The 26,687-nt window shown below is 57.2% G+C and overlaps 1 protein-coding gene across 1 annotated transcript in view; it reads left to right on the top strand.

Moving 5' to 3' along the window:
- TSPAN15 (tetraspanin 15) overlaps window positions 1-24,842 on the top strand; it is a 46,077-nt gene extending 21,235 nt beyond the window's left edge. The window contains exons 2-8 of the mRNA XM_051982550.1: window positions 9,040-9,225; window positions 9,569-9,643; window positions 19,913-20,008; window positions 21,676-21,792; window positions 22,386-22,433; window positions 23,213-23,329; window positions 24,000-24,842. Coding sequence (XP_051838510.1) covers window positions 9,040-9,225; window positions 9,569-9,643; window positions 19,913-20,008; window positions 21,676-21,792; window positions 22,386-22,433; window positions 23,213-23,329; window positions 24,000-24,167 — 807 coding nt within the window. The 3' untranslated portion in view covers window positions 24,168-24,842. The remainder of the gene's footprint in view (window positions 1-9,039; window positions 9,226-9,568; window positions 9,644-19,912; window positions 20,009-21,675; window positions 21,793-22,385; window positions 22,434-23,212; window positions 23,330-23,999) is intronic.
- The last annotated feature ends 1,845 nt before the right edge of the window (window positions 24,843-26,687 follow it).

The following is a 26,687-nucleotide window of genomic DNA, read 5'->3' as shown; positions in this document are numbered from 1 at the left end:
GACTGGCTGCCAGCTAGGGGAGGGGCTGGGGGAAGGAGGGGAAAATTGGAACAAAAGGGATTGCAAGGGTCACTGTGGAAAAATTACCCCTGCGTGTTTTATAAATAAAAAGCTTTAATACCACTACTAATACGAAGAATTACAAACCATAGAGAGAGTGAAAAAGCCTGCTTTGTCAGGACTCAGAATCGATCCGCGCTCTCTCCGAAGGGGGCGAGCCCTTGGATCCTGGGCCTTTGGGATTCGCTTCCCAGTTCTGTAGAGTGTCTTACATGGTGCTAGATAGATGGTATCATCCTCCTCCTCCTCATCATCATCATCATCATCATTTCACAGGCAAAGTCCCCTTATAAGTGATTGTTGAAATGAATTGCGTTCCAAGGGCTGATTCCTGAGAAAACCAATCCGTGTGTGAAAGCCAGAGAAAGTGCTTTGAAGCCGCCAGAATAAGGGTATTTTGATGGCAGGGGCCGGGCCGGGCCTGGGGAAGGGAGCTGGGATTTCAGGCCGGACGGGGCGTTTGCCAGGGAAGTATCATGTCCCCGAACGCGGGGCCGGGTAATGGAAACCCTGAGCCAGGCCTGTGGGAGCAGCTGTGCTGTGGGGCCAGCCTTGGGCACAGCCCTTGGCTGAGCTCATCCCAGGGCTGAGCAGGACCAGGGGGGCTGCCCAAGGGGGCCCACCGGGAGCCGCTCTCGTTGTGAAAACAAGAATAGTAATTCAAATGATGATGATGATTAATAATAACTGACAGTTTTTGTAATCATGATTAATGACAATAATTGGCAGGCTGCTTTAATAGCAAAGCAATATCATGATTAATAATGACTGACTTTTATGGCCCAAGGCTCACAATTTATACACTAACAATTTATAACTAATAATTAAACGTGATTAGGAACAAAGTGGACTCTGCAAAACAGCTTCAGGATACAGCAGTTGCAACAATACACTTCAAAATAGATATTGAATGAAACACAAAATCTGTTTTTTTCTTAGGATACTTTGAGTGCTCTAGTGGTATCCCTAAGATTCGAAAAGCACTTTACAAATACTATCAAATTCATTTGGTCCTCACAGCAACCCGTAGGAGGGAGGTTCTATGATCATCCCTCTCTTACAGATGGATAAGCCAGCGGGTGTCCAACTCCGGTCTTCCTGAAGCTTGATCCAACGTCCTGTGCCCCCCAGCTGTTTTAATATATATTTTTTATTTTTAATTAATATTTTAATATTTTAAATTATATTTAATATTTTTATTTTAATTAATTTTTATTTTTATTTAAATTTATTTTATTCATTTATTTATTATGTTTATTTCTTAATTATATATTTAATAATATACATAAAATATTATTTTATTTTAATTTAATATTTTTATGTGGGACAACTGAGAAAACAATCTTTGAGGGTCAAAAACAAGGCGGTGCACCCTAAAGTGGCTTACCCATCTGTCCCCAGACCTCAGTTGAGCACCTGTTCTGCCCTGCCAGAACGAAACAGTCCCTGTCTTGTGGGAGATCACATCCTGAGGGGGGACACCAGAAGCTAGGTTAATACATAGAGAATAAGCACGGGTCAGGTGTGACTCTGGGTCTCAGCCAGCTCCCTCCCCCAGCTTCTGCCCTTCCCACCTTCCAGTTTGATGTTTTCTAATGGGGGAAACTGAGGCCTTTTCTCCAAAGCAATTTGTCCTCAAGATTGAGGCTTTTAGCCAGGGGTCCATGAACTTCAAATACGTTGCAGTCACTGTTTCCCTGTTTCCTTTGTAATCCTCTGTGTTTTATTAGATGCTTTCACAGGCGGCTCTGAGAAGGGCCGGGGCCCTGGCAGCGAGTGCCCAGAGCAGTCAGGAGAAGGGGAGATTGTGTTCTCCCCCACAGCCCGTGGCCCGGAGGCTGCCCCATTTTCTGCCCAGCTGGCTGCCCGCTTTGGCCCCGGGGGTGGCTCTCCCTCCCCGCCCCCACGCCTCGCTCACCATTATCCTGGGTGCCATCAGCCCTGAAAAATGAGTTGTTTGTTTCCTGCTCCAGGCGGCTGAGCCCTATAATTAGCTAAGAGTGCAGGGGAAGGGATCCTGCACTGGGCACTGGCAGGAAGCCCTGGGTCCAGAGACAAGCGCCAAACACAAGGGGACAAATGAATAAATGGAGAGTTGTATTTTTCATCCCAGAAGTTCCTTGGAAGTGGCAGTTTGGGGGTGCGCAGGCCCCAGCCTTCCCCACACTGGCCGCCCCGGCCGCCACGAAGGTCAGCCAGGCTAGGTATGGCAAACTGCGGCGGTGTCGGGTGCCCTTTCCCCAGTCCGTCCCCGCTCCCTGGGGGCCATAATCTGGGGATCCAGGAGAGCAGCGGCCATTGGAGCTGAAACTCTTTTGTTTTTTGTTTGTTTGGGTCAAGTGGAGAGCACACTCTGTCCCCGTGCCTCCGCACCCTGCTCTGGCCATGGGGGCCACGGGGCCTGAGAAGGATGGTGCCGGGAGACTGGGCCCTGGGTCCCGGCCTGGGTCCCGGCTCTGGGTCCCGGCCCTGGGTCCCGGCCCTGGGTCCCGGCCCTGGGTCCCGGCCCTGGGTCCCGGCCCTGGGTCCCGGCCCTGGGTCCCGGCCCTGGGTCCCGGCCTGCGTCCCGGCTCCCCGCTCAGCCCAGCTGTGGGCCCCAAGGCCAGCCGAGGAGGTCGGAGCCGGCGAGCAGGAAGGCTTTTTCCTGTGGCTGTCGGTTCTGGTTAGATTTCCCTTAACTTCCCCAAGAATCTTGCATAGATTCCATCTCCTCATGAGTTTGTTTTTAGTCCCTCCTGACTCTGAGCCCACTTGGGGTTTGCACAACCATACGCACGTATCTTCGTGTATATTCACCTGTGTCCCGCTCTGTTCTCTCCAAGTCAGCACAACCATTTCTGAACTTTCTGCGTTTCGGGGTTTCCACATCTTCAGCCCAGGGGAGCGTGGGGGGATTTTCAGCGTAGCCCAGCTGAGGTCTGTTGGGTAAAACTCATCCTCCCGATGTGGGAATAGTATTGATCTTCTATCGGGCAGGAAATTATAAGGAGGGGGGCACCCCCCCCCGTTCTAATAGACCTGCATCCAAACTGAGCCTCAAATACTAGTAATGTGACCTCAGTTTCCTCATCTTGCAAAAAACTCCCAAACCTGGTGATAACCCCATCGTTTGTCTCACAGGACAGTTGCAGAAATAGAATAAGATAATAAATGCAAAGCTCTTTTTACTCCTTTGGGCTCCATACAATTGTGAGAAGTTGGGTGGTGGAGAGGCTAAGAGAATCCTGGGATTCTGAGCCCATTACTGGCCCCGGCTGAGCTGCCCAGCTCCCTTTGCTTGGGGTTCTGCTTGACCACTGGGCCATTCCAGAGATGGGAATTCCAGAAAGCCAGACTGGAAAGGCCTTCCTTAGAGCTCATGCCCAGCCCCTTTACTTACAGGTGGGAAAGCTGATCTTAGGTCTAGGTCACACATGGAGGAAGTGGTGGGCCCGAGCTGGGACCCAAGTTATCTGTATGTGATCTTCCCTTTACCAGATTAAAGGCTGGGGTCGGGGGGAGATACTGGGAAGGAGGTGTTCAGAGTTGGGATATTTTTTAGGACTTTTTGGGTACCTCCCAACACCAAAAAAAACCCCCAACAAAATTGTTTCTGAAGCTTTTTGCATTTAAAAAAAGCTGAGCATTTTCTAAGCAAATCACATTATTTTTTTTCTGAACTAGAAAACGGGCTTCGATGGAGTGGGCTGGCCTTTGAGTCAGGGAGCTGGCGATTCCTTCTCCCAATCACTTAACCCTCAGTTCCTCCACCAACTCCAAGGCCATCCTTTCTCTACGAGTTTCGGTGGGCGGAGTTTGTTGGCCTGGGGGGTTTCCCCAGCAATGAATCTAGGGGCCAGAGCAATCCCTGCCCTCCCCCCAACCTCCAGATCAAAATGACTGCGTTGGTAATTACACTTAGAAAGTAGGAATTTCCTGGGTTTTGTTTCTCCCCGCACAGAAACCTGGAAGCCCTCCAACGGGTGCCTTCCCACCACCAGCACGCTGCTGTCCACGGTTTTCCTGAATATTTTTGCATCCCCCGCTGAGGAAGAGAAAGGGGTTACATTCCAACAAAAGACCCCCAAGGGACCAAAGGAAGTAGCAGACTTCCTGAGCACAAGGCTGCTGGGCCGAGTGACCAGTTCCTGCAGAGCCTGGGGCTGCGGGGTGGCCAACACTGGCTCCTTCTGCTGGGGGAGAGGGACTCTGGGCCTTCCCGGGGAGGGAGCTTGTTCTTGGGGTGACCAAGGCAGGCTGACTTTTTTGTTTATTTGGGGTTTTTTGAGAGGCGGTTGGGGTTAAGTGACTTGTCCAGGGTCACATACACAGTGTCCGAGGCTGCATTTGAACTCAGGATCTTCTGACTGCAGGGCCAGTGCTCTGTCCACTGCACCTTCTAGATGTTCCAACCAGAGCAGGATTTTTTTTTTTAATTAATAGCTTTTTATTTTCAAAATACACGCAAAGATAATTTTTAACATTTACCTTTGCAAAACCTTGTGTTCCAAATTTTTTCCCTCCCTCCCCACAGAGCAGGTTTCAAAGGCCTTTGGTCCTCATGATGGGTCCACATGTACTCCCGCCTTGCCTTAGAATCGGAGCTCCCTCCCAAATCCAGCTCATGTACTTCTCCATCCTCCCCCTCCTCCCCCAAACTCCTGTGTCTTCTGTTTATATTTCCTCACATGTCTTCAGGTTACTTTCTCAGATAGTAGGTAAGCTACTGAGGCAGGGGCCGTTTCATTTTGTGCACTACATTCATAAGGACTAATTTATATCCTTACTGACTTTCTCATTTTGGCTGGCTCAAGGAGGCTTCTGGGTTGGTTCTTGTCAGCGCCCATGGTGACTTTCAATCAGGGCTTTTGGTCCGTTGGTAGGTGACATGTGGACGATACCCTTGGCCGTGATAGACCAGAGCTGGATACTGGAAGCCACCTCATGATCTTCCTTTTCCGTTTGTGGTCCCCACACCTTTAGCCTCATCCCCTGCCCCTGGAGGAGGAGAGAGAAGGAGGGAAGGTGCTCAGTCTGAGGTGGACCGGAAGGGCCAGAGCAGAGCAGTGCCCAGGAACTCTTGCTGGTGGTCAGTTTCCTGGAGGTGGTCAGGCCGGTCAAGGATGCCCAGTGACAGGCTGAGATGGAGACTGGCCATCCTAGACAGTTAGCCACCTGATCAGAAGTGCTGGTTGTCCTGCAAGGTTGTGATTTGGGGTGTGGGGGAATGGGAGAGGATGGCAGGAAGACAAGCACCCAGAGGGCCCTGCTGGAAAGAGCTTGAACTTGAAGGTAGCAGGCTTGAGTTCAAATCTCCTTGAGGATATAAGTCACTAAGCTTCTGAGTCTTGGTTTCCTCCTCTGTAAAAAGGAGGCAGATACTTACATTGTTCCCATGGGACTCTTGAAATGGCTACAGAAATGGCAGCTTTTGTTATTCCTTCCAGTGGGCTTTTCTGCCGACCATGGGCTCTCATTCTAGCCCTCTGACAAGGATTGGTCCTGGCCAAGCCCTTAGTCACTACCTTCCCCAAAGCCTGGCTCCACGTGGGGCACAGGGAGTTAACTGTACCTGAAAAAGCATTTTATTACGCTCTCCCTTTGGGGGATTGAACTCCAAGTGGTGACCCCCTGGTTTTCCTTTACTGGAGTCACTGAATATTACCTCTTGGGATCTTTCTCTAGAGATAATGGACTTTGGTTTTTATCTTATCCATGGAGCCACATTTATTAAGCACCTACTATGTGCCTGTGCCCCGAGATTACAGAAGAGACAAAAGCTAGGCCCTGCCCTCAAGCAGCTTACCATCTGGTGTCCCATGGATGACTTCATGAAGTCACCTCATTTCTGGTTATTTGGGCTGTTGTTCAATGACTTGAAAAGCTGCTACTTGTTGAGCTTTATAGATTTTGACTCCATGCTCAGCAATGAATCATGGGGCCACTGAGTTCAAATTTACCTTCAGACCCTTCCTAGCTGGGTGATCCTGTTTGTTTAAGTTTCCTCATCTGTAAAACAAGTTGGAGAAGGAAATAGCAAACATTCTGTAAGTTTACCAAGAGAACCACACACAGAGTCACGGAAAGTCATAGGACTTTTTTAGTCGTTTCGAAATGACCGAACAACGTAGGGTGGGTCTCAGTGCATTGAATTCAGTGCTTCAGCTCCTCACAGCTATGTGCCCTTGTGCAACTCTCTGAGCCTGAGTTACGAGGAGTTTTTGATTTATTGTGGGGGAGGAGCTAAGTCCTCCTTTCTCCAAGCCAGGTGGAATCTCATGTCTGAATCCTTGAGAAATGTAGTGCGCAGTAATCGCACAACCCCCTTACAAGCTTTTCTTTCTTTTGTCCAGTTGATCTAGGGACCTTAGATTCAAAGTGCCCTGGGTGCTCTAGAGCTGATTTCCCTGGAGCTTCCTGGTCCCTAAGTGTTGCAGGTGGTGCGGTGGATAGAGTAAAGGAGTTCAAATGCAGCCTCAGATGCTTATGAGCTGCGTGGTCCTGGGCAAGTCACTTCATCTCTGTCTGGAAAAAGGGGATAACGAGAGCACTTACCCCCCGGTTGTTGTGAGAGCCAAAGGAGATAATCATTGTAAGTTAAGGGCTACACAAAGGTTGGTTATCATCTCTTTCTAACCTGAGAACTTTTAGCCCAAAGTTCTCTTTGTTCTATGGAAATCTGTTTCTAGCTGTGTTACAGCCATCCATGACCCCCAGGGCAGGGGAAAGGCAGTAAAAAATCTCCCGGACTGCTGGGCTATTTTTGAGGCTGCTCATTTCATGATCTATCTTTGGAAAATTGTGTATTTCTCCTGTCAAAATGTTTACCTCAGTCTTTGGTTGGCATGACAACCACTTCTGTCCGACTTCTCATCTTGTACAGCTTCTGGCTCCGAGGGGCTAAGGGGCCGGCCTGCTTAGTTAGCCAGCTGGGGGGCATGGGGGGGCAAGGAAGGAAAACCAGCAAACCTGCTGCTGAGTAACCAAAGCCATCTCCAGGGTTCCAGATATCTTTGTTTCCAGTTTAGTCGGATCAAAAGGAGTTTCTGAGATTCCAGATGTATCTGGGAATATTCCTGGGGGTGAGTGCAGGTCTATAATGGGAGTCTTTCTAGGTATATCAAAAAGTCCAGTCTAGAACTCCTGGAGGTCCTGCGCTGTCTCCAGGGAAGGGATGGAGATCAGGGAAAATCTGGAAACACAATTCAGAACTGGAAGGGAGACCATGGAGTCCACTCTCCCTCATTTTTTAATAGCTTTTTATTTATAAGTTATATGCATGGGTAATTTCTCAGCATTGGCAATTACCAAACCTTTTATTCCACTTTTTCTCTTCCTTCCCCCCACCCCCTCCCCCAGATGGCAGGACGACTAATACATGTTAAATATGTTGAAGTATAAGTTAAATACAATATAAGTAAAAAAAAATAAATAAAAAATAAATACAATATAAGTATACATGTCCAAACAGTTATTTTGCTGTATAAAAAGAATCGGACTTTGAAATAGTTTTCAATTAGCTTGTGAAAGAAATTAAAAATACAGGCGGGCAAAAATAGAGGAACTGGGAATTTGATGTAATGGTTCTTAGTCACCTCCCAGAGTTCTTTCCCTGGGTGTAGCTGGTTCAGTTCATTCCTGCTCTATTGGAACTGATTTGGTTCATCTCATTGCCACCCCCTCATTGTACAGAGAAGGAAAGAGACTGGTGACTATTGAGTTTCCCAGGCGGGATTTATCTCGTGTCTTCCTGACCCGAACCTCGAGCTCTTTTTGCCCACTGCTCTCCCCAGCAGCTCAACTGTCACTCAGTCTCCAATCCTTGGAGATTCTAGAGAAACTTGGGGACTCTTGGAAATTCCAGGTGCATCCAGCCATGATTGGGTCTAGATGCGTCAAAAGGAACTCTCGGGTTCTAAAGATTTCCATAACTTGTATTGTATCACCAAGTGTGGGGAACCCAGTCATTCTCTGCAGAGCCCTGGGCCTGGCGGCCTCCGGCTGTCTCGGGACCCTCAGGCTGCAGGTCTCTGAGGGCCCCGTGTGAGGTCCCGCTGGTCCCGCACGTGGGAGTCGGGGCTTCGGGATACAAGGCTGGTTTCCGAGTCCTTGGCCCTGTTGCCCACAGAAAAGTGCTAACCAAGTCTTTTAATGAAGAAATTCCCCTCCAAGTGCCAGCCAACCGCTCTGCCCACGTCCTCACCGCCCCCCAGGCTCGTGGGGAAAGGAAACTCCTAGCTGGGATCTCTTGTGGAGAGATCTCTTTGGAGACCCCCCCTCCCCCCAAGATTGAAATCCCCTTCAGCTGAGGAGCAGAATTAGCCCCGGGGCTTTCCCAGGAGACACTGCAGTGAAGCCAGTCTCTGTAAACCCTCTGGGTGATGCCCTCTGCCCCTGCCCCCGAGTGAGCTCATCCCTTTCATCCCCCTCATCAAGGTGAGCTCATTCCCCTCATCCCCTCACCGAAGGGAGCTCATTCCCCTCATCCCCCTCACCGAGGGGGGCTCATCCCCTCACCGAAGGGAGCTCATCCCCTCATCCCCTCACCGAAGGGAGCTCATCCCCTCATCCCCTCACCGAAGGGAGCTCATTCCCCTCATCCCCCTCACCGAGGGGGGCTCATCCCCTCACCGAAGGGAGCTCATCCCCTCATCCCCTCACCGAAGGGAGCTCATCCCCTCATCCCCTCACCGAAGGGAGCTCATCCCCTCATCCCCTCACCGAAGGGAGCTCATCCCCTTCATCACTTGGCCCCTAATAACGCCTCTTTTTAGCCCGTGGCCGAGAGGCAGCTGGCCCAGCGGGTGGAGAGCTGCCCTCCAGGAGGCTGGCACGTGGATAGAACTCTGGGGATCCCCGACATGTCCCAGAGAGGGTGCTGCCCTGCCTTGGTGGAGGGAGTTTCCTCTCCTGGGAGTTCTCATAGCTGTAACTTTGTGTTTTCTCCCCCTTTTTTATGAGGGAGGAAAAGACAGTCACCGTTGCCGTCTCTGCTTGCAGTTTGTCGGTGCCTTAATTCTCTCCGTGGGGATCTACGCGGAAGTCGAGCGCCAGAAATACAAGACCCTCGAAAGTGCCTTCCTCGCGCCCGCCATCATCCTCATCCTCCTCGGGGTCATCATGTTCATCGTCTCCTTCGTGGGGGTCTTGGCTTCCCTCCGGGACAATTTCTGTCTCCTCCAGGCGGTAAGCCGGCCCACCCCCGCCCCTGCCCGGTGGGGGGCTCCCCGGCCTGCTGCTCCGGCCTCGAGGGTGCGGGAGGGCCCCTCACGGTCCGTGGTCAGTCAGTCAGTCAGTCAGTCTCTGAAGGGGAGGCCCCCTTTTACAGATAGGGAGACTGAGGCAGACCCTGGGGCCCCGGCGCTGTGCTCGTGGCGCCCCTGGTGGCCTTGGGTACCAGAGCGAGCACTGACGGGCTTGGACGCCCAGGGAGGCAGCTTCCCTGCTGTGGAGCCTCAGCTGCCTCATCTGTGAAGTGGGCGCAGGAAGGGTAGTGCTGGCCCCCCCAGTGACTCCCTTCCTCCCACAGTTCATGTACATCTTGGGGATCTGCCTCATCATCGAGCTCATCGGGGGCGTGGTGGCCCTGACCTTCAGGAACCAGGTGAGCAGGGAGGGCGGCGGGGGGAGAGGGGGGGTCAGTGCGGGCCCCGGGGTCCTTCCTCCCCCCGAAGTCGCCCGAGTGCTCACTGACACAGCCACAGGCCGCCGGAGGGGGCTCAGGGAGAGCCCAAGGCCCCCGACTTCTCGGGGTCAGTGCCGCGTCCTCGCCCCCGCCTGTGCGTTACCAGTGACTGGCTGTCAGTGACGGGGTCACAGCCGGACGCTCCTTGAGCTGGGGACGCTCCCCGGGGCCGCCCCGACAGCAATCGCACTTGTTCCCCGGGGGGTTTGCTGGGCTCACCGGCCTTGCCGACCTGACCCTTCCCCATCCTCTGATTCTGGGCCCGCGGTCCCTTTCACCGTTCCTAGTTTTAGAACTGGTTGAGCACTTCCTGCGACGGGGTGGGGGCGGGCAGAGGGGCTTGTGTCGGGTCCTCGGCCCCATCTCGCAGAGGGAGAAACTGAGGCTCTTAGACATCCCTTGGGATGGAGATTACAAAGTAATGGAGGCCTCGGCCGGTCGGCCCCGTCCGGGGGTCGGGCTCAGGGCTGGCCGGCCCGGGGGTGTCCTTGGGACCCGGGAGCCCCGTGGGGGCCGGCGGCGTCTGTTCTGTGCGCTCTGCGGGATCGAGTGTGGGGGGTGTGGGGGGCGCGGGGGGCGCGGGGGCGTTCCCTGGGTCACTTAGGCAGCCGCCGCTCCTCGCCACATCGGAGCCCGCCAGGCTGCAGGGAGTGCTCTGCCCCCACTCCCGGGCCGCCCTCAGCTCCCTGTGAAGGGGTCCCTGCCCGTCTGACCCCAGTCACCCCGACGGCAAAGCTCCGCCCAGAGCTGGCCCCTCACGGTCAGGGGGTTGGGGGGGCCCAGAACCGACCTGTCGCCGGGGGAGCCCCCGAGGTCCGGTTAGAAGGAGAGGCCGGTCTCCCCCCCCCAACATGGGTGTCAGTGGCTCCCCACGAGCCGCTTGGGCTATTGGGCCTCTTGGCACAGGGGAGACAAAGGTGAGGAGAGAGGGAGAAGGAGGGAGGAAAGGCGGGAGATCCCAAGTGTTCCTCTAGGAAGGCTTCCTCCTCCCCCTCTCCCTCCCCTCCTCCTGTTCTTCCTTCTCCTTCTACTTTCTCTTCTCTCCTACCCCCCTCTCCCTTCCTCCTGTTTTTCCTCTTCCTTCTCCCTGCCTTCCCCTCCTCCCTTCCTCCTGTTCTTCCTTCTCTTGTCTCTTCCCTCTTCTTCTTCCTCCCTGCCCCTCCCCCCTTCCCCTCCCCTCCCCCCTGGTTCCCCTCCCCCCCCAGTTTTGACCCCATTCGCCGTCCATTTATCTCCCAAATCAGAACCCGGCCTGAATCTCTCCCAAGCACAGACTCAGAGGCTTTCTTGATAAAATCAGCTTTTTAATCAAACTAGGTAATTGAAACCGGGGAGGGAGGAGGGGCTGGCATTGGCAGGAAGCCCCGCCCCTTGGGATGGAAGGGGGGGAGGGTGCGGGTTCCCGCTCCCCTGCAGGAGGAGTCCCGGCTGACCCGCCCTCCGGGGGGCGCTCTCTGGCCGGCTGTTCCATCGGGCCTGGGAACCAGAACTGGCGGGGGAGGGGGCTGAGCGTGGCAGGGCCGGGCCACGGAGCGGGAGGGGGAGGGCCACCCCTGGGACAGGGAATCGAAGCCTCCCCCCCTCCCCCCCGGGCTGCTTGGGCAGAGAAATCCGCCTGGGGCTCCTGGCACCTGGGGAGGCGGCTCCTGGGGCCCTGGGGGGGGGGTCGGCTCCCTCGCAGGCCCTCGTGTCCGTCCCGGGGACACAGTGACCCCCTGGGTGAGGTCAGGCAGGACGAGGCCCCCAAGCCCGGCCTCCCCTCACCGCCCTGGGCCTCCTGCCCCAGCCGGTGTCCCCGGGAGGACGGGCCCCCTCAGGCACTACCTGGGGGCGGTTTCTGGGGACTTGGAGTGGATTGACCCCAGAGCTGCCTCCCTGGGAGACGAGGCTCCAGCCTTGCTGCGACGCTGCCTCGGACCCCCCCAGCCTGAGCCCTCTTTGAGCCCGGAGATGAGTGGGGTGGGGACCGTTTTGTAGATGAAGCAGCTGAGGCTCAGGGGGGACCCCTGGTGTGACACAGTCTCACGTAAATGACAAAGCCAGGCCAGGTGGGCGTCCTTCGGGGCGCTGCTTCCTGGGAGAAAGGAGAGGAAGAGGCCTCATTGAGGTGGGAGGGGACGGAGGAGGAGGGAGAGAGGCCTGGGGGAGCTGGGCCAAAGGGACCTCGCGCGGTGGCCAGAAGTGGGGGTTTTTCATGCCCCCCCTGGGCTTCACCCGCTCCTCTGGGCAGTGAATGACCTCTCCCTCCTTTCCTGCTTTCTTCTCTTCCTGTAAATCAAGTCCCCAGGAGGTTTGGGGGGGGTGGCCGAGAGCTCCCCCAGCACCAGCCACCACCAGCCCAGTGGTCACCGGAGCTTTCGAGCTCAGGGACCGGGAGACACCGACTCGCCTCATTTTACAGAGGGGGAAGCTGAGCGGGGGAGGGGGGGGGCTTCACGGCAGTGCTGGGACTTGAATCTTGCTCTGCCGGCTCCGTTGCATCCCACGGGGTTCCTGCTCGCCCCTTTGCTCCAGACGCCACAGGCTGCGGCCGAGGGCCCTGCCGGGGCTCCCCCTCTGCTCTGATCGTTTCCTTCCTGCCTTTGTGTTCCCCACACGTGTCCCGACCCTCAAGGAGCCCTTGGGCTTCTGGCCCCCGAATTCCCAGCCAGCCCTCGGGCTCCCACCCTCCTTTCAGTCTCGGTTAGGGGGAGGGAACACTTAACTGCTCGTAGTAAGTCCGGATTTTGAGACCTGCTTGCTTTATTCCTAAGAGACTGAATGACACATTGAAGATTGCCTTCACTCTGGGTTCAAGGGTCCTGGATTCAAATCCTCCCGCGGACACTTTCTGCCCAAGTAATCCCGGCTGGATTACAGTCTCCTTTCGCCTCAGTTTCTCCATCTGTAAAACGAGTGCGTTGGAATAGAAGGTCCCCTCTCGCTCTGGGTCTGTGACCCTCTGAATTGGCCAATAAGAGCTAGACATTGCTGAGTCAATAGTGATGTCTGAAAGAGTGTGAACAGTGAGAGGGATGCTGTGGGACTAGAAAAAAGGAAGTTCTTGTTCAGTCACTTTTTGTTGTATCTGACTCCTTGTGCCATTTTCTTCATCATCCCATTTTACAGATGAGGAAACTGAGACAAACGGGGTGAAGTGACTTGTCCCGGGTCACACACAGAACGTGTCTGAGTCTAGATACGCGCCTGATGCGGTTTGAGCGGTCTCAGTTCCTGGTGGTGATGTTAGTGACAATAAGAGAGTTGTTAAGAATCCCCTTTTAATTGGCCGCAGGTTTAGAGTGAAAGAATTCACTCATTCCCGAAGTATTGGTGGCAAAATGAAAGTTTATTGTTGGATAGAAACCAGTTTGCCAAGAGACTGACTTCTAGAGCGGCGGATCTATGGGAGATGGCGTTTTGGTGCTGAGAGCGCTTTCTCCGGGGGCAGGAGGGGCCCGGCAAATCCCTGAGGCCGTCTGCAAAGACCTCGGCTGAGGGAGGCTGTGCCATGGGGTATGTCGGTGGGGGCTGGGACGGCCGAGCAGACCAGGATTCCTCCATTGAATGAGAACTTAGAATTTCTCTGGGGGTTGATCTCTCACCCTGAAAGGTTTGGACTCTGTCTCGACCCCGTGGAGCCCGGGAGATCCTGATCAAAGGGGACACAAACCTCCAAGAGTGAGACTCTTTTTTTTAAATAATAGCTTTTTATTTACAAGTTCTATGCATGGGTAATTTTACAGCATTGACAATCGCCAAACCTTTTGTTCCAACTTTTCCCCTCCTTCCCCCCACCCCCTCCCCCCGATGGCAGGATGACCAGTAGATATTAACTATATTAGAGTATAAATTAGATACACAATAAGTCTACATGACCAAACCGTTATTTTGCTGTACAAAAAGAGTCGGGCTCTGAAATAGTGGACAATTAGCCTGGGAAGGAAATCCAAAATGCAGGCGGGCAAAAATAGAGGGATTGGGAATTCTATGTAATGGTTCCTAGTCATCTCCCAGAGTTCTTTCGCTGGGTGTAGCAGGTTCAGTTCATTATGCTCCATTGGAACTGGTTTGGTTCATCTCATTGCTGAGGATGGCCAGGTCCGTCAGAATTGATCATCCTATAGTATTATTGTTGAAGTATATAATGATCTCCTGGCCCTGCTCGTTTCTAAGAGTGAGACTCCTAAAGGGCAGTTCCCTTCCCCCTCGAAGCCCAGTGCTCCGTTCACTTTGCCGCCCGGCTCCCCCGAAAGGAAACGTCCCCATTTCAAAGAAAAGAGAATGAAACCGCAGGCTCACCTTCGCTTCCCAGCAAGATTCTAGAGCGCCTTTCAGAGGGACGGTCAGTGTACAAGCAGAAAGGGAAGCAGCGATCCCAGGAGCAATGGCTCATGCCCCACGACCCTTATTTCCTCCTTGGCCAGGGTTATTCCATGGGGGGCACAGAGAAATGCAGCCGGCACGGCCTCCCTACGTTGTAGCCGATTGGTTTTTAGTTTCGTTTGCTCCTCTTGTGGATAAGGCGGCCACTTTGGGCTGGATGCTGGGAACGGTAATGGCCGACATCTGTATCCTTGTAGCAGCCATGTAGCATCCTTGCTCTTTTCAGAGAGAGCTGCTTGCTTTGTTCCACCACCTCGCCTTGAGTGGCAGCTCCCCCAGGGAGGGTGTTTTTGCCTTTCTTTGTTTTCCTGGCACTTAGCACAGTGCCTGGTACACAGTAGGTGCTTAGTAAGTGCTTGTTTTCCGATTGGTTATTGATGTTCCCAGCCACTAGTCACCTAGGGTTTATTTTGTATGTGCCTGATGTGTACGTGCTGTTTTTCCCTAGCTTTACTTACAAGCCTTGGTGGCAACTGTTTTTAGTTCTGTCTTTGTATCCCTGTCACCTAGCACAGTGCCGGGCACACAGTACGCACTTAATGAATGCTCATTGGTTATTAGCTGATACAGAGCTGGAAGAGACAACGATCCCATTCATTAGGAGGAAGAGCAGGAACCAGGAGGACTTGAGAGACAGGAAGTTTGGGCAGGATGTGATGGAACAATAGGAATCCCTGAGGATGGATTCTTGGTGAATACTTATTCAGTTGAAGTCTTAAAAAACTATTGACTCCCGGGCAGCCAGGTGGTGCAGTGGATAGAGCATCAGCCCTGAAGTCAGGAGGACCTGAGTTCAAATCTTGTCTCAGACACTTAACACTTCCCGGCTGTGGGACCCTGGGCAAGTCACTTAACCCCAATAGGCGCAACAAAAAAAGAGAGAGAGAGAGAAAGAGAGAGAGAGAGAGAGAAAGAGAGAGAGAGAGAGAAAATCAAGAAGATGTGAACTGATATAGAGCATCATAAGCAAAAAGCAAGAGAACAAAAAGATGGAGCATGGTTTGTGGAGGGGGAGGAGGAATGACACAAAATCAAGAGGACCCGAGTTCAAATCTGGTCTCAACACTGAATACTTCCTGGCTGTGTGACCTTGGGCAAGTCACTGAACCCCCCAACTGTCTCAGCAAAAAAAAAAAGAAAAAGGAAACAACAACAACAACAACAACAACTAACTATTGCCTCCACAAGCTGAAGCTGGAGGAACGGCAGTGCTTGTGAAAAAGATCTCGGGGCATTAGTGGATCACAAGATGGACACATCCTCTGTAACCTGGCCGCTATAGAAGCCGATGTGATGGCACAGCTCCCCGCCCCCCTCTCCGGGCCCAGCATGTTGGGATTGTCTTCTTCAGGCCCGAGCGCCGTGTTTTAGGGAAGACTTGGAGAATCTGGCGCTTTGTCTGCTAGGAGACCGCCATGTTCTGTGGGACTGGCGCGAGGAATCGGGGCTGCCTGGGCTAGGAAGAGCAGCCTCATGGGATCTCCCCAGCCCGGGGCATCCCCGCAAGCCGGGCCCCTTGTGCTCGGCGGGCTCTCCGAGGGCAGGATTCGCAGGGGCGGATTTAGGGCATGTGAGACAGATGCTTCAGGGTGGCCGCCGCCTCCACGAAGCTGCAGGACGGCCGCTGGCCAGGGAGACGGCTCGGTGAAAGGCTGGGAGCAGACGGCCTCGGAGGCGCTGCCGTTTTGTGGCTCCCTTTCTCTGAACCTCGCTTTACCTCAGGGCTTCCTTTCCATGCATGTGCAAGGGGAGCAGACGGAAGTTAGGTGACCAGTAAGGGCCTGGGACCCCTTTGAGCTCAGGACTTCCTGAGTGAAGGCCCAGGGCTGGGGCAGCCTGGATGGAGTCAGAGGAGCTCCCGAGAGGCCCCCTCATTGCTCAGGGCAGCGTGGAGTGACTAGACCAGGGTCGCACAGCTGGGATGTCTCCTGCCTTCCACTGCCCTTCCTGGGCTCCACCGCTCTTTCTCTTCCCTGAAAAGCAGCGGCTCCGTTTGCTTTTGAGTCATCCTTCCCCGGGTCTCCTCTGGCCGTGGCCATCGCGGGGGGCGTTTCTCTTCCTTGGCACCAAGGCCTGGGAGCTGCTGCCTCCGTCCCCGCCCCTCCCAAAGGGAGCCTTTGCTCAGTAGTTCATCTCCTCCAGATGCTGCCGCGGGGGTGGGCGCTGAGGGCACCGAGCTTCCCAGGCCCCCCCGCCCCGACGTCCCTGCCCCCTCAGCTCTCCTACCCTCGCCCCAAGAGCAGGAACCCTCGCTTCTCTGCGGGGAAGGGCACTGATCCTGGCTCGCAGCCGGGCGGCCCCTGACTTCTGGCCTCAGCTGTTACGGGGCCCCCGAATGCCACTTCTGACATCGGGGTCGAGACTCGGACGCCTTCTCTGGCCCTGACCTGCTGTGTCCCACCTTCCGAGGGCCCTCCTAGCTGTCGTGTTTCTGCACTGAGATGTCAGCGCCCTTTGGGTTTGTCCCATGAGTCAGTTCTCTGCTCCCCCTTTGCCAGAGTGGCGATTTCTGAGCTGCCCCCAAACCAGCTCGTCACAGAACAGAGAGGTCTCACCCACTGATCACTCACCAATCCCCGGTGGGCCGGGCGCGTCGGACCCCCCAGTCTGTGACACAGGTCACAGAGGCCATTGTGTGAAAGCAGCTGATACCGTGCGGGAGCGATCCCGGGGCTGGCGGGAGAACCAGGCCCGTCTCTGGGCCTGTGTGTGATGCAGACGCTCCCTCCCACAGCCGGCCCACCAGGGGGAAGGACCCCCGAGGGAATTGTCTTTGTGGGGAGGGAGGGGGAGAGGGAAGAACGTTTCTTCTTCCCCCTCCCAGCTCTTCCACGTTAACAAGGCGACGTCCTTTCCTACCCCCAAGTCAGAAGGTCTCCCTCCTGTTGGCGTAGGCCGCGGGTGTCCGTGGGAGCCGGCACAGTGTGCCTCGGGCAGCCGAGAGTCGGATCTAGGACAGATAAAGCAGAGCAAGGAAGCGGGCCCCCAAGGACACCCCCAGGGAGGGGCAGAGAGCTAAGCCTGGGGAGAAGGAGAGGGGGCTCCCAGAGGGAGGGTTCCCGGAAGCAGTGACTGAGCTCATGGGCACATGTGTTCTCTGAGTTTGCGCCTTCTCTCTCGGGGGACCCAGGATGTGCGGGCGGAGTGTTTGGGCAGGAGGTTTCTGCCCGGCCGTTCACCCGGAGTAACTGGCCTTTCGAAAGGCTGAGAACCAATGGGGAGCATGCCGGTGGGGGCTCGTAATATTAATAAGAAACTGCAGTTTTTGGGTTTTATTTAATTTATTTAAATAAATAAACATTTTTAAATGTATTTTATTACCATGTTACGGCCTTTCTCTTCCTTTTGATGTACTTTTGTTAGGTACAGGTTGTTACTTTGTTGCGCACCTACTATGTGCCAGGCACTAAATCTATTAGAAAAGGAACCCTGCCCCAGGAACTTGCACTTTAATGGGGTAACTCTAGGAACCTGAGAGGAACAGTGGTCAGCCGCGTCAGCCTGGGAATCTGAGGGAAACTGGGAGAGGGTCGCAGGGGGAGACCTTTATTGCCCCCCCTCCCCAGTGCTTTGTTTCAGCGCTCCCGGATCAGTCTGTCTGACGGAGCTCCTTGTCTCTCCCCCTCTGAGGGCCCGGCAGGCTAGTTCTTCCCCTGTGCCCCCCCCCCCCCCCCCCACTGTCCCCCGGCCAGGGCCAGCACGGTTTAGTTGGATTTCAGGTGGCTCCCGCTGCGGGTCTGCCGGGGAGGTGCTTGGCTGCCCTGGCGCCCCCGGGGATTGATGGGGGAGGGGAGGGGTCCGGGCCGCTTCGCTCAGTGGCTCCCACTGACCCCCAGTCACGTGAGGAGTTTGGGGCACCGGAGGAACAGGCAGGAGAAGGCGCGCTGCGCTCGGGGTTGGAGGCTTACCCTTGGGGCAGGGGATAGAGCCCCAGCCCTGAAGTCGGGAGGACCCGAGCTCTAACGGCCTCAGACCCTTAGCGCTTCCTGGCTGTGCGGCCCTGGGCAGGTCCCTCAGCCCCGTTGCCTCAGGGGAGACCCGTGAACCCCCCCTTGTCCTGCGGGTGCCCTGCCTCAGAGGGGGCGGGGGGCCGGGCGTGCGCTGGGCGTGGCCCTTAACGGGCCGCGAGTGCCTCGGTCAGGAGCTGTGTTCTGGGGAAGCAAAGGCTCCGGGGCGGTGGCGGTCCCTTCTGGCGCCTCTGGGGCAGTCAGGCAGCGGCCGAGGGAAGCCTCTGCACCCCTGAGGCCGCCCACGTGTCCGGTGGGGGAGCTGAGGTTTGCAGCCCCGAGGAGCTGGGCCGGGAGCATCGTTCCGGCCGTGGCCCCGCGGGAGCCCCGAGGGCGCTGAGTGCCCGGGCCGGGAGCATCGTTCCCGGCCTCCGTGGGGAGCCCCGAGGGCGCTGAGTGCCCGGGCCGGGAGCATCGGTCCTGGCCTCCGTGGGGAGCCCCGAGGGCACTGAGTGCCCGGGCCGGGAGCATCGGTCCTGGCCTCCGTGGGGAGCCCCGAGGGCGCTGAGTGCCCAGGCCGGGAGCATCGGTCCTGGCCTCCATGGGGAGCCCCGAGGGCGCTGAGTGCCCGGGCCGGGAGCGTTCCCGGCCTCCATGGGGAGCCCCGAGGGCGCTGAGTGCCCGGGCCGGGAGCATCGGTCCTGGCCTCCGTGGGGAGCCCCGAGGGCACTGAGTGCCCGGGCCGGGAGCATCGGTCCTGGCCTCCGTGGGGAGCCCCGAGGGCGCTGAGTGCCCGGGAGCGTTCCCGGTCTCCGTGGGGAGCCCCGAGGGCGCTGAGTGCCCCGGGCCGGGAGCTGCTTCCCTTTGTGTGCTGCGCACAGCGGGGGCAGGGCTGGCCGGAACCTCCCAGTGGAGAGCGCCCCCCGCCGGTGTGGGCCGGCACCTCTGTACGATCTGTAACCGTGAGGCTCTCGCCGTGTGGGGCCCCGGCTCCCGTGGGGCATCTGGGAACTGAGCGGCCCTTGGGGGGGGGGGGGGAGGGCGTAAGTGCTGAGGTCACAGCTCCCAGAATTACACGGAAACAGTCCCGCTGAAACGGGGTTACCCGGATAAGAGAAAACCGAGCTCCTGACCCCGGGTGAGAACCTCTGTCCAGCGCCCACGCCGTGATGGGGCCGAGAGGGTGAGGGGCCGCCCGGAGTCCCGCACGCACTGTGGGAGAAGGGTTTGGGTCCGGGTCTTTCTTGAGCGACCCCTCCTCGGCCCTGGCGCAAGGTTCCATTCCCGGGGAGGCAGCGGCCCCAGAGCGCGGCCGAGAGAAGGCCGGGCCCGCGGGGCCTGCGCTGGGTGTTGGGGACCGGCCCAGGCCTGGCTGGGGGAGGGTTCCCCCGCCCCCGACTTTGCGGTCTGGCTCTCCCTCACGGTCGGGAGAAGGCCCCTTGTTGGGGCCTCGGCGTCCCCGCGGCCTGAAGGCCCCCATTGTTCCGGGGCGGGCCTGTCGCCCCCTCATGGCCGCTGTGAGGCCCTTTGTTTGCCGGAGAGCTCGCGCACAGACAGACTGAGGGCGGGAGCGGGCATTCTTCCCGGGGAGAGTTGCCCGCCCCCGCCGCAGATCAGGAGGGGGCGGCTCTTCCCGGCATCAGAACTCCCGGGGCCCGGGCGCCCTTGGCCAAGCCGCTTTCCCTCAGCTAAGAAGCCAGAGCTGGCGGAGCGCGCAGGGCCTTCCTGGGCCTTCCTTCCTCACCTGTGAGGGGCCAGCGTCCAAAGGGCTGTGACCTCTAACGGGGGTCCCGCTGAGCAGCCCCGTAAGGAGTCGGGGAGAAGGGAGAGACTCCGGGACCCACCGACCTTTCCCTAATTTCTCTTTTCCGAACAGACCATCGAGTTTCTGAATGACAACATCCGAAGGGGAATTAAGAATTACTACGATGACCTGGACTTTAAGAACATCATGGACTTTGTCCAGGAGCGGGTGAGCGGGGCCTGCCTGGGGCTTGTTTTCCTGGGAATGGTCCCTGCTTCTGGCCCTTCTTGACCTGCCCTCCCGGGGTGGGGGAGGGGGAGAGGGAGGTGCTCCCGTCCTCCCTCCCTCCTCCTTCCTGCCCCCCCCATGGGCCGGTGACGTAGGGGAGGGAGCGAGGGCATCGTGGGGACTGTGACCCTGCACACTCGGGGTCCGAGGCACTGGCTCTGGTTCTGCTCGGACGCACCCTCTGGACTCTCGGTTGTTGGTAAAAATGAGTTAACCTGAGTGTCCCCAAAGTCCTTCCCGACCCGAATTCTGTGCCTGGGCACAACGCAGGGGTGCGGGCGCCCACCGTCATGGCGCTGATCACGAGGCGTTTGCGTAGTGCTCAAAGGGTCCCCGTGGCCGGAGGTTTTCCTCACAAAGGGCCCTCGGAGGCTCGATGGGGAAACTGAGGCTCGGGAGCACAGTCCCCTCTGAGAATCCTGGAGCCTGGGGGCAGACGGGGGCTCCTGGCTGTTCTGGGGGCCGGTCCTCCTGGGCTCTCCCCCCTCCCCCAGCTCACAGACTCAGGGCCCCCGGGTCTTGGGCAGGAGGGGGGAGAAGGGAGGGCCGGGAGGGGGTGGGGCAGGTCCCCTCTCTCCGGTGGAAGCTTCCAAAAAAGAGCATGAGCTCGCCTCGACCTCTGGTCCTCTTTCCATCCTCCCCCCACCTGGGGAGACCCCAAGCACTGATAAAAGGGGTTTCTTGGCCCCCACCCAGGGCCCTGAAGGAAATGCACCCCCAGAGCCCAGAACACCTCGCAAGGTGGAAGGTGGCCAGCCTCCCCTCCCCCCTCCCCCCACTTGTGGAGCCTCTGAATTTTGGCTCCAGACACCAAATGGATGCTCGGGGGCTCTGAAAACCCTGCTCATCTTCAAGCCGGCCAGCAGCTCCTCGGAGGGGCAGAATTTCTTCTTGCCGGGTCCCCCCAAGATCAGATTCTTATAGTTGGGGAAACTGAAGCAAGAGATTGCACTTGACTTAATGCCTGGGCCTGGCATCAGCTGCAGGCCTGGCTCCTTAGCCATGAGGGCAGAAATGGCCTTCCTCACCTCAGCTAATTGTAAAGTCTCCTCTGATGAAAAGGGCCTGGCTGGCAAGTGTGTGCTGCCTTCTCTGAGGGCCCGTGGAGGAGGCCATCGCCTTGTTATCTCTTTCTCTGTCTCTGTCTCTGGCTGTGTCTCTCTCTATCTCTCTGTCTCTGTCTCTGTCTCTCTCTGTCTCTGTGTCTCTGTCTCTGTCTCTCTGTCTCTGGCTGTGTCTCTCTCTATCTCTCTGTCTCTGTCTCTGTCTCTCTGTCTCTGTTTCTGTCTCTGTCTCTCTGTCTCTGTGTCTCTGTCTCTCTCTGTCTCTGTCTTTCTGTCTGTCTCTGTCTCTGTCTTTCTGTCTCTCTCTCTCTCTCTCTGTCTCTGGCTGTATCTCTATCTCTGTCTCTCTGTGTGTCTCTGACTCTGTCTCTGTCTCTCTCTGTCTCTCTTTGTCTCTGTCTCTCTGTCTCTCTCTGTCTCTGTGTCTCTCTCTGTCTCTGTGTCTCTATCTCTGTCTCTCTGTCTCTCTCTCTCTCTGTCTCTCTCTCTCTGTCTCTGTCTCTGTCTCTCTCTCACACACTGACTTTTTTCCTTCCCTCCCAGTTTAAGTGCTGCGGGGGAGAAGACTACAAAGACTGGGCCATGAACCAGTACCATGACTGCGAGGCCCCCGGGCCCCTGGCTTGCGGAGTACCGTACACCTGCTGCCTCAGAAACACGGTGAGTCCCGGAGCCGCCTCCAGCAGGGGCCGCCAGGCCGACGTGTGCAGGGAGGGGGCCAAGGACGTTCTCCGGCCACTTGTCCGTGGGCGCGCCTCAGCAGGGTCTGGGGACTCGGGTCACAAGAAACCTTGTTCCTCCGACTGAATGTGATGGCGAATATTAGCGGCAAACGTTGCCGGGAGCTTCCCCAGCGGGCGGGGCCGGGAGACCAAGGTGGGGCCGGACCCTCGTCTGCACACCCGGATTCCAGCTGAGCCCCATAAACACACTTTGGGGCAGCTACTGGCCGGGTGGGGGAAACAGGTCGTGGGCAGCTGTTTTTTGCCTATTCCAATTGAATTATTCCCTTCCCCCTGCCCCAAATCACAGCCGTGGCAGAGCTGCCTCCGAGGACCCCCCTCCCCTCTGGAAAAACCAGGGGCGGCCGAGCCCTCCTGGCTCTCGGACAGTGTCTGGGGAAGCCATGGTCCCTTGTCCCCAAGTTGTGTTTCCAAATGCTGCCAACAAAATCCCTCGGGCTACAAAGGAAGCCAGTTCTGGGGAAATTGGGTCACCTTCCTCGCCGCTCTGACCGCTCCTCTCTGTTTCAGTCTGCCGTCATCAACACCATGTGTGGCTACAAAACCATCGACCAGGAGGTGAGAGCTTTCCAGTGTCAGAACCCAGTGCTCCCTCCCCTTCCCCCCGCCTCCCCCCAGTGCCGAGGGAGCTTCCCCAGCTGGGCCGGTGCCTCAGAGGCTTCTGGCCCGCCCCTGGTCCCAGAGAGCTCCGGGCCTGGGTCAGCGCGGCCGTGGAAGCAAGAACCAGGCTGGGGGGAGGGGGCGCTGGGGTTCCGGGTCCAGATGCTTCCTCATTGTGGCTCCGGGGGTTCCCCCACATCCTTACAGACAGAAATGGGCTCAGGGGGCCCGGCCCACACCCCCAGGGAGGAGTCTGTCTGAGGGACAGAGACAGAAAAGGAGAGACAGGCGGGAGAGAGCGGGAAAAGGAAGGAAGGAAAGTGGAGGAGGAAGGAGCAGGGGCTTGGAACCCCCCGTGCCTGCCTGCCTGGGTGCCCAGAGAGACCCGGAGGGCCCTGCCCAGATCGGGGGCCCTGGACGGGCGGACGGCGCCGCCTGTTGGTTCTCTTGAGCCGTTTACAAAGCTCTTTATAAGATGTAATTGTACCTGATCCTGCCAGCGACGCCACCTGTCCCCGTGTTATAGATGAACCCGAGAGAGGTTATGGGATCTCCCTGGCTCCCTGTTCTCTGTCACTTAGAATGTTAACCTGGAGCAGCCCTTAGAACCCGGGATCTAGAACGTCAGAGCAGGGGGCAGGGTTCGAGGATGGGGACGTCAGGCCGGAAGGGCAGAGGCCGGTCAGGGTCCGAGCCCCCACCCCCCACCCCCCCATCCTTCTTGTCCCCCCGGGCAGCGCCTGAGCGTCCTGGACGTGATCTACATCCGCGGCTGCACCAACGCCGTGATCATCTGGTTCACGGACAACTACACCATCATGGCTGCCGTCCTGCTGGGCATCCTGCTGCCCCAGGTGAGGGGGCCCCGTGCGGGAGGCAGGGCGGGGGGGTGGGGGTAGTAAGCAGAATGACAGCTGGAGCGGGGCAGACGCTGGCACTCTCTGAGCCCGCGCCCTCAGCTTCCTCCTCTGCAAAATGGGGACGGTGACCCCCCTCCCACTGAGGCTGCACTTCCTGTGGCCCACACTGCCCACAGTGCCCGGACGGAGCTGTGATCTCAGGGGCTCTGGGGCAGGAGGCTCCTCTGCCAGTGTAGACGGGCACCTTCCCAAGTGCCCAGTTCCTGCAGCCAGTGTGTGTCGGAGCAGCATTCGAACCCGGATCTCCCTGGCTTCACACCCCTTCCCCCTCCCCCCCCCCAATACTGATGAAGGCCGGCCTCTCTATATGGCCCCGAGGTCTGCAGAGCTGCTGACACAGGTTCCCCCTGGGCCTCGCTCCGGCCTGATGATGTCAGTGGGGGTCTCGTTCTCCCATCCCACAGATGAGCAAACTGAGACCCCGAGAGGTGGAGCCTGTCAGTCTTAGCAACAGTAAATGGTGCTGTGAGTCCCTGGCAGAGGCAGGACTTGAACTCAGAGCCCGGGCTCCAGACCCGGGCGCCCTTTTCCCCGGGAGGGACGGCGGGCTCGGGGTGCTGCGGGTGGGAGGGCGGCCCCCGACTCTGCTCCGTCTCCTGCGCAGTTCCTGGGTGTGCTGCTCACCCTTCTCTACATCACGAGGGTGGAGGACATCATCTCGGAGCACTCGGTCACCGACGGCCTCCTCGGGAGCGAGAGGAAGCCGGACATGGAGTTTTCAGGGGGCGGCTGCTGCATGTGCTACCCTGGGGAGCACCCGCCGGGCCTGTGATGGCCTGCACCGGACTGGGGGGGGGTGAGACCCCTGGAGCCCTGGGCCCTGTCCGCTGGGAGCCCGTCCTCCTGTCCCCAGCTTCTCTGGGACCTGCAGGGTCCTGACTCAGCTGTCCCCCTCCCCGGGACAGAGGCGGAGAGCCAGGGCCGACCGGCCGAAGACCCCGTTCCCGTGCCTTCTGTGGTGGCGTGACTGAGGGGCCAACCTGGGGTCCCGGAGCCCTGGGGCCTCCCACCCCCCATCTCTGTCTCCATGGGCGGCTGTCCCGGCCCACTCATGTTCTGGCCCACTCGTGTCCCAGCTAGGAAGCTCAGGCCCAAGAAGAAGGAAGATTTCTGGCTTAAGCCCAAGCAAGAGGCCGAGTGTGGGAAGCTCGGGTTTGCCCCAAGCTGGCCACCAAGGGCTGCTCCCGGGCACGGAAGTCAGTGTGGCTGGTTCTGTGTGGGCTATGGGGAGGGGGTGAGCAACCAGAGCCCACAACCAGGGCCCCCGACCAGCGTCCGGAGCCACCATGAGTGTCCCCAGCCGGCCGCGGTGCCTTTGTGCGGCCGTTCTTTCCGCGTTCTGTGCCTTGAGCCCCCGCGGGGGCGGCTGCTTCGGAGACCCCTTTTTATGTGACTTTTGTAATTGTAGAGTTTTGTACACAAATAACAGGCCTGTTTGACTAACGAACCACGCGTCTGGCGTCTTATTTGGCTTTTCTCCCCCGGCCCCCTCGGCTGACCCGGCTCTGCTGCTCAGACCGACAGCATCCTGTGCCCGTGAGCCGGGCCTCCCGCAGGCTGCCCAAGACAACGGTCTCCGGCGCCAGCCGCTCTGCCAGGGTCCGGGATGCCCACAGACCGGGTGCTGAAGGGGCTCCCCCTCTGGGTGTTCCTTCTGCTGTGAGATAAGAGGTCTGGTCCCTGTTCTAGTCCCTGTGTGCCGGGTGCTGGGCTAAGGACTGAGATCCTGAGTCTCTTCCCTCAAGCTGTTTCCATTCTACCAAAGAAAGTAGGACACCCCGCTCTCCTCTGGCCACTTCCAGTCTCGCCCCCATGGCTCTCGGAAGACAATTATCAGAATCCCTCACTCCTCTGCCCTCCGATTTTGTCTCTGTGAGAGGCAAGGAGGCCCAGTGGAGGGTGTCACGAGGGAGCCCACGGAACGTCCTTGAGGATGAGGATTGGAAGGGAGGGAAAGCAGGAGAGTTTGGCGCAATCTGTTTATGGAAACCCCTTCTCCAACTAGTTAAACCCCAGGCAGGGAGAGCCCAGGACACCTCAAAAAGCCGGGGCTTAAGACCTTGTTCCAGGCCTTGAGTTTCCCTCAGCCGGGAAAGAGCCACATTCCTGACAGAAGGGGACGGGGCGGGCCGGGAGCTGAGAAATTTGGAGCTCCTCGTTTTGACAGTGGCCTTTGAGGATTTAATACCGTCCCAGTAGCTAGCTCAGGTTCAGTCAGGGGAGAGAGCTCCAGCCTGGGAAACCGAGGATATTAAATAGCTGGTCTTTAACTGCTTCAGTTACCTCAGCAAGATGAACTGAAGAGGAAAATGGCGAACCACTCTGTCTTTGCCAAGAAAAGCCCAGGTGGGGCTACGGACAGGACTGAAACTACTGAACAAAAACAAAATCTAAGCGCTGTAATCCCCCCCCACACCCCCAATCTCATCTTAAGCTCTAATAGTTTTGAGATGGCACTAAGACTTTTGGGACACCCTGTATGATCACCACTGTATGATGACCGCTCGGGTCTATGGGATTCCGCCTCTTCAGCTTTAGGGAGTTTACTTTAAGCCAAAAATCCCCCCCAAACTGAGTTCCATGCCAGTCATTCCGAGTCCTGAGCGAGGAAAATTCCCAGCACTTGGTTCTGAACGACTCACAGTTACATTTCTTGGTAGTCAGCCCCCGGCCTCTGTGGTTGAGACAAAAACTGAGGTTTCTGGAAACCTGGCGGAGGCCAGTTTGGTGGCTGTGGCTGGGCAGGCCCCAGAGGGGCTTTTTCTCAGAACTTCCCTCTGTCCTCAGGGAGCCTCGGGCTGAGCTGCCTGTTGAGTCACTGGCCGCGGTGCCCCTGCCTTGGTCGGCATTCTCTCCTGGACTTGCTGCTCTCTGAAATTCCCCGATTCCAGCTAACTTGGAACCCGAGGGACCCAACAGAACCATCGCCCAATTGCACCAGATTTTCTGCTTCATCCAGTGACTGTGAAGAACTTTTCACCCTTAGTCTAAAAAAGCTTCCGAGTGAGTGATTAAGATCGTGGTTTACCTGGCCAGGGTGACAGGCCAAAGTGGGGCGGACGGTTTGGGCCCGTTCCTTACACCAGCACAAGCTTCCTTGGAGATGTTCTCATTTGACAGGCGAGGACACTGAGACGGAAACGCTAAGGAGCTGCTCAGTGCAATAGGAAAATCGTTCCGAGGTTAAGTCAGGGGTCTGCAAGAAGATCCCCAAGCGGCTTGTAAAGCTCGCTTCCGGGGAGATTTGTGCGAGTGTGTCCACACCTTATTTTGACCAAACCTCGGCGTGGCT

This window comes from Antechinus flavipes, chromosome 2 (genome assembly GCF_016432865.1).
Source record: "Antechinus flavipes isolate AdamAnt ecotype Samford, QLD, Australia chromosome 2, AdamAnt_v2, whole genome shotgun sequence".
Lineage (NCBI taxonomy): Eukaryota > Metazoa > Chordata > Mammalia > Dasyuromorphia > Dasyuridae > Antechinus > Antechinus flavipes.
The sequence above is the reverse complement of the archived record's forward strand: the minus strand, read 5'-3'. Positions and strand labels throughout refer to the sequence as shown.